Source organism: Loxodonta africana, chromosome 7, assembly GCF_030014295.1.
Source record: "Loxodonta africana isolate mLoxAfr1 chromosome 7, mLoxAfr1.hap2, whole genome shotgun sequence".
NCBI classification, from domain to species: domain Eukaryota; kingdom Metazoa; phylum Chordata; class Mammalia; order Proboscidea; family Elephantidae; genus Loxodonta; species Loxodonta africana.
The window spans coordinates 64,148,360-64,162,807 of NC_087348.1; the positions used below are offsets into that span (position 1 = coordinate 64,148,360).

Consider the following 14,448-nt stretch of genomic DNA (forward strand, 5'->3'; position numbering starts at 1 on the left):
ATTCAGAAGAGGATGTGGATCCAGGGATATCATTGCTGATGTCAGATGGATCCTGGCTGAAAGTAGAGAATACCAGAAAGATGTTTATCTGTGTTTTATTGACTATGCAAAGGCATTTGACTGTGTGGATCATAACAAATTATGGATAACATTGTAAAGAATGGGAATTCCAGAACATTTAAACCTGTACATAGACCAAGATGAAGTCATTTGAACAGAACAAGGGGATACTGCATGGTTTAAAGTCAAGAAGGTGTGCATCAGGGTTGTATCCTTTTACCATACTTATTCAGTCTGTATGCTGAGCAAATAATTCAAGAAGCTGGACTATATGAAGAAGAATAGGGCATCAGGATGGGAGGAAGAGTCATTAACAATCTGTGTCATGCAGATGACACAACCTTGCTTCCTGAAAGTGAAGAGAATTTGGAGCACTTGCTGATGAAGATCAAAGACCACAGCCTTCAGTATGGATTATACCTCTACATAAAGAAAACAAAAATCCTCACAACTGGACCAATAAGCAACATCACGGTAAATGGAGAAAAGATTAAAGTTGTCAAGGATTTCATTTTACTTGGATCCACAATCAACACCCATGGAAGTAGCAATCAAGAACCCAAATGACTAGGAAGAAAGGCCTGGCAATCTACTTCTGAACAATCAGCCATTGAAAGCCCTATGGAATACAGTTCTATTCCGACACACATGGGATTGCCATGAATCAGAGTCAACTCCACAGAAACTGGTTTTTTAAAATAGGGAACCCAGGGGAGGAGTGATTTGGAGAACAACAAATGAGTTCAGCCTTGGATGTCACTCCATTCATTCATTCATTCACTCGCCAAGTATTTACTGAACACTTACTATATGCCTGCTACTGTTCTAGGTCCTGGGAGTACAGCCTTGAACAAAACAAAGTCCCTGCTCTCATGGAGCTCATTCAGTGTGTGAAGAGGAGAGGGACTAATGTTGGAACCTGGGGAAAATGCCAGCATATAAGGCTTGTTTGTATTCCTGAGCAACGTTGCTAGAGAGAATGGAACTTAATTTTTACTTGCAGCTTTGTCCCAAACTGGAGACAATCAAAATTTGCAGCACCATTCACTCCTCATTATTCAGGTCTCAACTAAACTTCATCATCAAAGAGGGGTTCGTGACTGCTCACAAGTAGCCATCCAGTCTCTATCAAGTCAATTTTTTAGTTCCTTCATGTCACTTCCACTATCAGAAACTGTCTTTCTGCCCAAAGTCTTTTTTAAGAAATGGTGCTGGCAAAACTGAATGTCCATCTATAAAACCGTGAAACAGGACCCATACCTCACACTATACACAAAAACTAATTCAAAATGCATCAAAGGCCAAAATATAAATCCAAAAACTATAAAGATCAGAGAAGAAAAATGAGTCAACACTAGGGGCCCTAATATATGGCATAAACAGGACATAAGCCATAATTAACAATACACAAACACAAGAAGATAAGCTAGATAAATGGGATTTCCTAAAAATCAAACATTTATGGTCAGCAAAGGACTTCACCAAAGGAGTGAAAAGAGAACCTACAGAATAGGAAAAAAAGTCTTGGCTATGACGTATCCGAGAAAGGTCTAATCTCTAAAATTTATAGGGAAATTCAACACCTCTTTTTTTTTTTTTAATAATAAAAAGACAATCCAATTAAAAAATGGGCAAAGGATATGAACACACTTCACCAAAGGCATTTAGGTGGCTGACAGACATATGAGGAAATGCTCGCAATCACTAGCCATTAGAGAAATGCAAATCAAAACTACAATGGAAATACATTACTGACGTGAATCAAAAAAAGAGAAAATAGCAAATGTTGGAAAGGCTGCGAGGACACTGGAACTCTTATGTACTGCTGGTGGGAATGCAAAATGGTACAGCCATTTTGGAAAACAATATGGCTCTTCCTTAAAAAGCTAGAAATAGAGATACCATACAATCCAGCAATCCCACTAGAGAACATACCCTAGAATATATCCTAGAGAAATAAGAGCTATTGCACAAAACGTATGCACATTCAAGTTCATTGCAGCATTATTCACCATAGCAAAAAGATGGAAAAATCCTAAGTGCTCATTAACAGAAGAATGGACAAACTATGGTACATACATACAACGGAATACTACACAACAATAAAGAACAATGATGAATCTTTGAAACATCTAACAATGTGGATGAATATGGAGGACGTTATGCTGAGTGAAGTAAGTCAATCACATAAAGACCAATAATGTATGAGACCACTATTATAAAAACACGTGAGAGGGGGGCGGAGCCAAGATGGCGGACTAGGCAGACACTACCTCGGATCCCTCTTACAACAAAGACACGGAAAAACAAGTGAATCGATCACATACATAACAATCTACGAACCCTGAACAACAAACACAGATTTAGAGACGGAGAATGAACTAATACAGGGAAGCAGCGATTGTTTCCAGAGCCTGGAGCCAGCGTACCAGTCAGGTACGGCACAAGCACAGAGACCTGCTCCACCCCCCTGAACTAACCCCGGGAGGGGGACCAGCCGGTTCCACGGGCGGCGTGGGACGCAGCCGGTAGGAGAAGTCCCCAGGAGGCAGTGACTGGACTTGGAGCAGAAAGAGCAGTGTCCGAGCCGGGGAACCGTCCCGCAGAGATTTGGACTGGACGCAGGTACGCCATAAACACGGAGAGTTGCTCCACCCCCCTGAACTAACCCCGGGAAGGGGACCAGCCGGGTCACGCGGGCGGCGTGGGACGCAGCCGGTAGGAGAAGCCCCCGGAAGGCAGCGACTGGTATTGGAGCGGGGAGAACAGCGTCGCAGCCGGGACACTCGGTCACGGCACAAGCACGGGGAGCTGCTCCACCCATCTGAACTAACCCCGGGAGGAGGCCTAACTGGTTCTCGGGTGCAGCACGGCCACGTGGCTGGAGGGACGAGAAGTCCCCAGGAGGCAGCGACTGATTTTGGAGTCGAGAGTGCACCGTCCCAGTAGGGGAGACTTGATGCTGGGCGTGTGGCTGGAAGTGGAGGATCTGACCGTGACTCCAGCGGGCCAGACCCCCCGGGGGCAATCTCCACACAGCCAGCACACATAGGCGACGCGCCCCGCGGGAATCTCAGATATAATAGTCATTCCAAGCAAGACAAGCAACTCTGGCTATATTCTGAGGTGCTACTCTCCTATCTCTCTGTTCCCTCCCCCACCCTCCCCAGGTGGCTTCATTAACATCTGAATAGCCTGAGCCAGAGGGAGAACTCTGATAGGGATCTGACTGCATTTTTTTTTAGCGGATTTTCTGGAAAAACTAGTTTCCCAGTGATGGCGCAGAGACAACAATCCATATCAAACCACTTAAAGAAGCAGACCATGACAGCTTCTCCAACCCCCCAAACAAAAGAATCAAAATCTTTCCCAAATGAAGATACAATCTTGGAATTATCAGATACAGAATATAAAAAACTAATTTACAGAATGCTTAGTGATATCACAAATGAAATTAGGATAACTGCAGAAAAAGCCAAGGAACACACTGATAAAACTGTTGAAGAACTCAAAAAGATTATTCAAGAACATACTGGAAAAATTAATAAGTTGCAAGAATCCATAGAGAGACAACATGTAGAAATCCAAAAGATTAAAAATAAAATAACAGAATTAGACAACGCACTAGGAACTCAGAGGAGCAGACTCGAGCAATTAGAATGCAGACTGGGACATCTGGAGGACCAGGGAATCAACACCAACATAGCTGAAAAAAAATCAGGTAAAAGAATTTAAAAAAATGAAGAAACCCTAAGAATTATGTGGGACTCTATCAAGAAGGATAACCTGCGGGTGATTGGAGTCCCAGAACAGGGAGGGGGGACAGAAAACACAGAGAAAATAGTTGAAGAACTCCTGACAGAAAACTTCCCTGACATCATGAAAGACGAAAGGATATCTATCCAAGATGCTCATCGAACCCCATTTAAGATTGATCCAAAAAGAAAAACACCAAGACATATTATCATCAAACTCACCAAAACCAAAGATAAACAGAAAATTTTAAAAGCAGCCAGGGAGAAAAGAAAGGTTTCCTTCAAGGGAGAATCAATAAGAATATGTTCTGACTACTCAGCAGAAACCATGCAGGCAAGAAGGGAATGGGACGACATATACAGAACACTGAAGGAGAAAAACTGCCAGCCAAGGATCATATATCCAGCAAAACTCTCTCTCAAATATGAAGGCGAAATTAAGATATTTACAGACAAACACAAGTTTAGAGAATTTGCAAAAATCAAACCAAAGCTACAAGAAATACTAAAGGATATTGTTTGGTCAGAGAACCAATAATATCAGATATCAGCACAACACAAGGTCACAAAACAGAACGTCCTGATATCAACTCAAATAGGGAAATCACAAAAACAAACAAATTAAGATTAATTAAAAAAAAAAAATACACATAACAGGGAATCAGTGAAGTCAATAGGTAAAAGATCACAATAATCAAAAAGAGGGACTAAATACAGGAGGCATTGAACTGCCATATGGAGAGTGATACAAGGCGATATAGAACAATACAAGTTAGGTTTTTACTTAGAAAAATAGGGGTAAATAATAAGGTAACCACAAAAAGGTATAACAACTCTATAACTCAAGATAAAAACCAAGAAAAACGTAACGACTCAACTAACATAAAGTCAAGCACTATGAAAATGAGGATCTCACAATTTACTAAGAAAAACGCCTCAGCACAAAAAAGTATGTGGAAAAATGAAATTGTCAACAACACACATAAAAAGGCATCAAAATGACAGCACCAAAAACTTATTTATCTATAATTACCCTGAATGTAAATGGACTAAATGCACCAATAAAGAGACAGAGAGTCACAGACTGGATAAAGAAACACGATCCATCTATATGCTGCCTACAAGAGACACACCTTAGACTTAGAGACACAAACAAACTAAAACTCAAAGGATGGAAAAAAGTATATCAAGCAAACAATAAGCAAAAAAGAAGAGGAGTAGCAATATTAATTTCTGACAAAATAGACTTTAGACTAAAATCCACCACAAAGGATAAAGAAGGACACTATATAATGATAAAAGGGACAATTGATCAGGAAGACATAACCATATTAAATATTTATGCACCCAATGACAGGGCTGCAAGATACATAAATCAAATTTTAACAGAACTGAAAAGTGAGATAGACACCTCCACAATTATAGTAGGAGACTTCAACACACCACTTTCGGAGAAGGACAGGACATCCAGTAAGAAGCTCAACAGAGACACGGAAGATCTAATTACAACAATCAACCAACTTGACCTCATTGACTTATACAGAACTCTCCACCCAACTGCTGCAAAATATACTTTTTTTTCTAGCGCACATGGAACATTCTCTAGAATAGACCACATATTAGGTCATAAAACAAACCTTTGCAGAGTCCAAAACATCGAAATATTACAAAGCATCTTCTCAGACCACAAGGCAATAAAACTAGAGATCAATAACAGAAAAACTAGGGAAAAGAAATCAAATACTTGGAAAATGAACAATACCCTCCTGAAAAAAGACTGGGTTATAGAAGACATCAAGGAGGGAATAAGGAAATTCATAGAAAGCAACAAGAATGAAAATACTTCCTATCAAAACCTCTGGGACACAGCAAAAGCAGTGCTCAGAGGCCAATTTATATCAATAAATGCACACATACAAAAAGAAGAAAGAGCCAAAATCAGAGAACTGTCCCGACAACTTGAACAAATAGAAACTGAGCAACAAAAGAATCCATCAGGCACCAGAAGAAAACAAATAATAAAAATTAGAGCTGAACTAAATGAATTAGAGAACAGAAAAACAATTGAAAGAATTAACAAAGCCAAAAGCTGGTTCTTCAAAAAAATTAACAAAATTGATAAACCATTGGCTAGACTGACTAAAGAAATACAGGAAAGGAAACAAATAACCCGAATAAGAAATGAGAAGGACCACATCACAACAGAACCAAATGAAATTAAAAGAATCATTTCAGATTATTATGAAAAATTGTACTCTAACAAATTTGAAAACCTAGAAGAAATGGATGAATTCCTGGAAAAACACTACCTACCTAAACTAACACATTCAGAAGTAGAACAACTAAATAGACCCATAACAAAAAAAGAGATTGAAACGGTAATCAAAAAACTCCCAACAAAAAAAAGCCCTGGCCCGGACGGCTTCACTGCAGAGTTCTACCAAACTTTCAGAGAAGAGTTAACACCACTACTACTAAAGGTATTTCAAAGCATGGAAAATGATGGAATACTACCCAACTCATTCTATGAAGCCACCATCTCCCTGATACCAAAACCAGGTAAAGACATTACAAAAAAAGAAAATTATAGACCTATATCCCTCATGAACATTGATGCAAAAATCCTCAACAAAATTCTAGCCAATAGAATCCAACAACACATCAAAAAAATAATTCACCCTGATCAAGTGGGATTTATACCAGGTATGCAAGGCTGGTTTAATATCAGAAAAACCATTAATGTAATGCATCACATAAATAAAACAAAAGACAAAAACCACATGATCTTATCAATTGATGCAGAAAAGGCATTTGACAAAGTTCAACACCCATTCATGATAAAAACTCTTACCAAAATAGGAATTGAAGGAAAATTCCTCAACATAATAAAGGGCATCTATGCAAAGCCAACAGCCAATATCACTCTAAATGGAGAGAACCTGAAAGCATTTCCCTTGAGAACGGGAACCAGACAAGGATGCCCTTTATCACCGCTCTTATTCAACATCGTGTTGGAAGTCTTAGCCAGGGCAATTAGGCTAGACAAAGAAATAAAAGGTAGCCGGATTGGCAAGGAAGAAGTAAAGTTATCACTATTTGCAGATGACATGATTATATACACAGAAAACCCTAAGGAATCCTCCAGAAAACTACTGAAACTAATAGAAGAGTTTGGCAGAGTCTCAGGTTATAAAATAAACATACAAAAATCACTTGGATTCCTCTACATCAACAAAAAGAACACCAAAGAGGAAATAACCAAATCAATACCATTCACAGTAGCCCCCAAGAAGATAAGATACTTAGGAATAAATCTTACCAAGGATGTAAAAGACCTATACAAAGAAAACTACAAAGCTCTACTACGAGAAATTCAAAAGGACATACTTAAGTGGAAAAACATACCCTGCTCATGGATAGGAAGACTTAACATAGTAAAAATGTCTATTCTACCAAAAGCCATCTATACATTTAACACACTTCCGATCCAAATTCCAATGTCATATTTTAAGGGGATAGAGAAACAAATCACCAATTTCATATGGAAGGGAAAGAAGCCCCGGATAAGCAAAGCACTACTGAAAAAGAAGAAGAAAGTGGGAGGCCTCACCTTACCTGACTTCAGAACCTATTATACAGCCACAGTAGTCAAAACAGCCTGGTATTGGTACAACAACAGACACATAGACCAATGGAACAGAATTGAGAACCCAGACATAGATCCATCCACGTATGAGCAGCTGATATTTGACAAAGGACCAGTGTCAATTAACTGGGGAAAAGATAGCCTTTTTAACAAATGGTGCTGGCATAACTGGATATCCATTTGCAAAAAAATGAAACAGGACCCATACCTCACACCATGCACAAAAACTAACTCCAAGTGGATCAAAGACCTAAACATAAAGACTAAAACGATAAAGATCATGGAAGAAAAAATTGGGACAACCCTAGGAGCCCTAACACAAGGTATAAACAGAATACAAAACATTACCAAAAATGATGATGAGAAACCCGATAACTGGGAGTTCCTAAAAATCAAACACCTATGCTCATCTAGAGACTTCTCCAAACGAGTAAAAAGACCACCTACAGACTGGGAAAGAATTTTCAGCTATGACATCTCCGACCAGCGCCTGATCTCTAAAATCTACATGATTCTGTCAAAACTCAACCACAAAAAGACAAACAACCCAATCAAGAAGTGGGCAAAGGATATGAACACACATTTCACTAAAGAAGATATTCAGGCAGCCAACAGATACATGAGAAAATGCTCTCGATCATTAGCCATTAGAGAAATGCAAATTAAAACTACGATGAGATTCCATCTCACACCAGCAAGGCTGGCATTAATCCAAAAAACACAAAATAATAAATGTTGGAGAGGCTGCGGAGAGATTGGAACTCTCATACACTGCTGGTGGGAATGTAAAATGGTACAACCACTTTGGAAATCTATCTGGCGTTATCTCAAACAGTTAGAAATAGAACTACCATACAACCCAGAAATCCCACTCCTAGGAATATACCCTAGAGATACAAGAGCCTTCATACAAACAGATATATGCACACCCATGTTTACTTCAGCTCTGTTTACAATAGCAAAAAGCTGGAAGCAACCAAGGTGTCCATCAACGGATGAATGGGTAAATAAATTGTGGTATATTCACACAATGGAATACTACGCGTCGATAAAGAACAGTGACGAATCTCTGAAACATTTCATAACATGGAGGAACCTGGAAGGCATTATGCTGAGTGAAATTAGTCAGAGGCAAAAGGACAAATATTGTATAAGACCACTATTATAAGATCTTGAGAAATAGTAAACCTGAGAAGAACACATACTTTTGTGGTTACGAGGGGGCGAGGGAGGGAGGGTGGGAGAGGGTTTTTTATTGATTAATCAGTAGATAAGAACTGCTTTAGGTGAAGGGAAAGACAACACTCAATACATGGAAGGTCAGCTCAATTGGACTGGACCAAAAGCAAAGAAGTTTCCGGGATAAAATGAATGCTTCAAAGGTCAGGGGAGCAAGTGCGGGGGTCTGGGGAACATGGTTTGAGGGGACTTCTAAGTCAATTGGCAAAATAATTCTATTATGAAATCATTCTGCATCCCACTTTGAAATGTGGCGTCTGGGGTCTTAAATGCTAACAAGTGGCCATCTAAGATGCAGCAATTGGTCTCAACCCACCTGGATCAAAGCAGAATGAAGAACACCAAGGTCACACGACAACTAAGAGCCCAAGAGACAGAAAGGGCCACATGAACCAGAGACCTACATCATCCTGAGACCAGAAGAACTAGTTGTTGCCCGGCCACAGTCGATGACTGCCCTGACAGGGATCACAGCAGAGGACCCCTGAGGGAGCAGGAGATCAGTGGGATGCAGACCCCAAATTCTCATAAAAAGACCAAACTTAATGGTCTGACTGAGACTGGAGGAATCCCGGCGGCCATGCTCCCCAGACCTTCAGTTGACACAGGACAGGAACCATTCCCGAAGACAACTCATCAGAAATGAAAGGGACTGGTCAGCGGGTGGGAGAGAGACGCTGATGAAGAGTGAGCTAATTATATCAGGTGGACACTTGAGATTGTGTTGGCAACTCTTGTCTGGAGGGGGGATGGGAGGGTAGAGAGAGAGGGAAGCCGGCAAAATTGTCAAGGAGAGACTGAAAGGGCTGACTCAAGAGGGGGAGAGCAAGTGGGAGTAGGGAGTGAGATGTATGTAAACTTATATGTGACAGACTGATTGGATTTGTAAACGTTCACTTGAAGCTTAATAAAAGTTATAAAAAAAAAAAAAAAAACGTGAATGTAAACTTAAACTTAAAGCACAATTAAAAAAAACACACACACACACATGAAAATACTTCCACACAGAAAAATCATCTTTGATGGCTATAAGGGAAGGTAGGAGTAGGGAGGGAAAAACACTAACTAGATAGTAGGTAAACAGTAACTTGGGTAAAGGGTAAGACAGTACACAATACTCGAGAAGTCATCACAACTTGATAAGGGCAAAGTCATAGAAGCTTCACAGACATGTCCAAATTCCCTGAAAGACAGAGCTACTGGGCAGAGGGCTGGGGACCATGACCTCAAGGGACATCTAGCTCAACTGGCATAACATAGTCTATAAAAAAAAAAGTGTTCTACATCAACCGTGGTTGAGTAGCAGATGGGATCTGAAAAGTCTTCAAGCGGCCATCTAAGATACATCTACTGGTCCCATCCCAGCTGGAGCAAAGGAAAATGAAGACCAAAGACACAAGGGAAAGATTAGTCCAAAGGGCTAATGGACCAAAACTACCAAAACCTCCACCAGACTGAGGCCAGAGCATCTAGATGGTGCCCAGCTACCACCACCAACTGCTCTGGCAGGGATCAAAATAGAGGGTCCCGGACAGAGAAGGAGAAAAATGTAGAAAAAAATTCAAATTCACACACACACACAAAAAAGACCAGGCTTGCTGGTCTGAAAGAGATGAGAGAAACACCTAGAGTATGGCTCCCCAACACCCTTTTAATTCAGCACTGAAGTCTCTCCTGAGGTTCACCCTTCAGCCAAAGACTAGACAGGTCTATAAGGCCAACAATAACAAACATGAGGGACATGCTTCTTAGTTCAGTCATGTGTATGAGACTAACGGGCACACCAGCCCAAAAGCAAAGATGAGATGGCAGGAAGGGACGGGAAAGCTAGATGAATGGAAACATGTAACCTGGGATGGAGAAGGGGACAATGTAGACACATCGGGGGGTTGGCAACCAATGTCACAAAAAAAATGTGTGTATCACCTGTTAAATGGGAAACTAGTTTGAAATATAAACCTTCACCTTAATCAAAATTTTTTAAAAATTACCTTGCTGGAAAAAAAAAAACAGAAATCAAACAATGCATTGCATTGGGCAAATCTGCTGCAAAAGATCTCTTTTAAAGTGTTAAAAAAACAAAATGTCACTTTAAGGACTAAGGTGAGCCTGACTCAACCCATGGTGTTTTCAGCAGTCTTGTAAGCATGTGGAAGCTTAATAATAAAGACCAAAGAATTGATGCCTTTGAATTACGGTGTTGGGGAGGAAGAATAGTAAAGATACCAGGGACTGCCAGAAGAATGAACAAATCTGTCTTGGAATAAGTACAGCCAGAATGCTCATTAGAAGCAAGGATGGAGAGAGTTTGTGTCACGTACTTTGGCACATTATCAGGAGGGATCAGTCCCTGGAGAAGGACATCATGCTTGGTAGAGGGTCAGTGAAAAAGAGGAAGACCCTCAAGCAGGTAGATTGACACAGTGGCTTCAACAATAGACTCAAGCATAACAACGATTTTGAGGATGGTGCAGGACCGGGCAGTGTTTTGTTCTGTTGTACACATGGTTGCATTTGTTAGAAACGACTCGATGGCACCTAACAAACACCTTATACAATAGTTTCATTTATCTTAGCTTCCCCTCTAGACTGTAAGCTCTATGACTAGTATATCCAATTAAAAGTCTTATGGTCTACAAAACCTAGCATGACGCTCAACAAATATTTGTGGAGTAACTTAAAAATTAGTGATGTGTGTTTTCTATGTTACAGATCTGTTAGAAGTGCTGGAATACAGTGGTTACAAAATGCGACTCTAGAGTGGCCACCCGACTTAGTACTCTGTGACCTTGGAGAAGATACAAACTTCAGTTTCCTTCTCTGCAAAGGCTCTGCAGAAGAAAGGAGAATAGAACCCTGAGGAAGTGAAAGGTGAATATGGTTAGAAGACAAAGTGTGGTTCTGAGAGAGATTGGTAAACAAAACAGGGTTACATCATTCAGGGTCTTAATGAGAATTTTAGATTTTACCCTAAGAGCAATGGGAACCCACCAAAGGGTTTTCAGTAGGAAGGCGGCAGGCTCTGAGGCATATATATGTTATTCCAAAACTAAAATTGGATTAGTATTTCTTCTAGAACAAGGGAAATTTGCAATTATAGTCACTCCAGTCTAATATTTTGAGGGTACTAAGAAAAAATGGGAGCCCTGGTAGCAAAGTGGTGAAGAGCTCAGGCTGCTAACCAAAAGGTCGTTAGTTTGAATCCACCAGCTGCTCCTTGGAAACCCTATGCGACAGTTCTACTCTGTCCCATAGAGTCGCTATGAGTCAGAATTGACACAGTGGCATACAACAACAAGTAAAACAGTAATTAATTTTTAAGACTTCCTACATTTAGTGTCTAAGTAAGACAAAACTATGTTAAACCTTGCTTACTGCTGTGGACAGTGATCTAAACTCATTCCTGGAATTGTGAATGATTTATTTATGTCCTGCATACATGCTTTAAACATTTTGCAGATGTTACATGTCAGAAAGTAAATCTCAACTACAAAAAAAAAAATTTATTGTATGAAAGCAAAAGAGACACATTTAAATATATTTTTACACATTTATAGATATAACAAAGACAAATAATTTATCAAAAATTACAAGTTTAAAGAATACAGCTATTTTGAAACAACCAATACAGTATCTGAAAATATTCCATTTTATCCATAATTAGGGAATATTATCTCCAAAAAAAGTAACTCGCATTTTCTGGTGAAAAATATACAAGTCTTTTAGATGTGTGTCAAGATCATGCATCTTGCCAAATCTAAAACAGTGCAACGCCTTTCTCAAGAGCTTCTGTTTTCTCCAAATGGCTTTTAAAACCACCTGTGTTTTCCTTTGGGCTTAGGCGAATTCTGAATCTTCACTTTCAAACCGCAAGGCATCGTTATAAACAAAAATGAATCAGAGTGAGCATCTGGGTGCTTTTCTTCAAACTGAGCGAAGAACTTTCTCTTTAACTGGATGGAAGACCATGGTGTACTGTGACGTCCAGTCAACTAGACAGGGCTTCACCAAGCCAAAGCAGCCGCACTGGAAGAAATCTGCAAGGTTCTGTGTGAATCCAAGGCTGCCAAGGAAGGAAGAGAACATGTTTCACTACATTTCCTGTTTAGCTCTTGACATTTATTCAAGCCATAAACATGTCCTTTGAAGATCCTATAGGAATCAGACATAGTTCCCGGGCTTATTAAGGGACCCTAAAACCAAAGCCTACTTCCATTTCTGGAACTGAATCCCTATCTTGAGATTCCTTGGCTTCCGCCCAGCAATTTAATTAGGCTTCTTTTCATCACTTCACCTTGGGTCCCCCATTCATGGGAATGGTCACTATGTTTCTTTCTTTCCATTCCTGTTGTCCTAATTCAGACTTTGATTGCCTCAGGCCTAGATAACTACAATCAACAAGATGGATTTTTTTTTTCTCAACCTTCTAAGCAGCTCTCTAAATGTTGCCCCATCTCAATTCCTTCCAATTCATCTTACATACTGGAGACTGTCTACTCTTCCCAAAACCCTGCTACATTCATAGCCCCTCACCACCTAATCCTAATCCTTTAAAGATACTCGTCTGCCCACAGGATGAAATCCAAATTCCTCATCTTTGCCAACCCCTCAAGCTTTAGCTCCCCAAACTCATCTTTATAAACCTCCTGCTCCAGTCACTCTGGTTCTATTTTTCCCATGATCATACCTGCTTGGGACATTCTTCTCCCCTGGGACCCACACTCCCCCCACCCTTACCTCAGGATAACCTCTTATCCTTTTAAGTCCTCCTAGTTCTCATGGCCCAGATCAAAGTCCACTTCCTCTTTGGAGCCTTCCTGACTTCAACAGTCTTCAGCATTTTTTTTCTCCATTAAATTCCTGAAGAACTAGTACTACTATCTATTCCAGTCATGAAGAATGTTTCTTTTTATACATATACCCTATTTTTTAAGCGCCTGACGCAACCCCCTACACATATCAAAGCACACCTGTCCATGAGGATGATTATGCCGCTGCTGCTGTTGTTTAGTGAGATGGTTAGGAAAGTATAAGCATTATCAGAAAGTAGCGACCTAGGAAAGGGCCGACTACACGGAATTGAAGGGGTGGCAGAGGGGAGACATGTTGGGAACTTATGGGCCTTGCTCAAGAGCTAGTTCATGAATAAAAGTAACTTAAAAAAAAAAAAACAAAAACCTAAACCCATTGCTCACAAGTCAATTCCAACTCATAGTGACCCTATAGGACAGAGTAGAACTGCCCTATAGGGTTTCCAAGGAGCGCCTGGTGGATTCAAACTACCGACCTTTTGGTAAGCAACTGTAGCTCTTAACACTACGCCACCAGAGTTTCCCAAAAGTAACTTCGGAGAAGACAACTAAAATCTATGGTTTGGGCAGGGTTTTAGAAACTAGATTCCAAGCAGCTCTAAGGCTTTACCACTAGTTCCTCTAGCTCATGTTGCCATTCCTCATCATTTCCTCAACGTTTCCCAGCTCTCCTACCTCTGTCCCTTTATCCAGACTCTTCTCCAGGGCTTGGAATGCCTTCCTCCCATCTCCACCATGCCCCCGCCCCACGTCTCTCAAGGCCCAGCTTAAAATTCCACCTCTTATCACAAAGGTTTCCCTACTTTCCTGGAGTAAATATTTATTCCTTTGATGAAACCACTAAGAAAGACTTTAGTATCACTGCCGATCTAAAACAACCATCACAAGCTTCACACTACTCCCCACTCCCATCGCTTTAGCCATCTCTTTCCAATTA

The 14,448-nt window shown here is 40.3% G+C and overlaps 1 protein-coding gene across 4 annotated transcripts in view; it reads right to left on the reverse strand.

Annotated features, from left to right (window-relative positions):
• Nucleotides 1-11,471: 11,471 nt before the first annotated feature.
• The window catches only part of ZDHHC13 (zinc finger DHHC-type palmitoyltransferase 13), a 42,424-nt gene continuing 39,447 nt past the window's right edge, over nt 11,472-14,448 (reverse strand). Inside the window, exon 15 of one of the 4 annotated variants that reach the window (XM_064288353.1) lies at nt 11,472-12,763. In XM_064288353.1, the coding sequence (XP_064144423.1) occupies nt 12,625-12,763 (139 nt within the window). In that variant the 3' untranslated portion in view covers nt 11,472-12,624. The remainder of the gene's footprint in view (nt 12,764-14,448) is intronic. The other 3 variants (XM_064288352.1, XM_064288351.1, XM_010592189.3) reach the window with 3 other exon arrangements.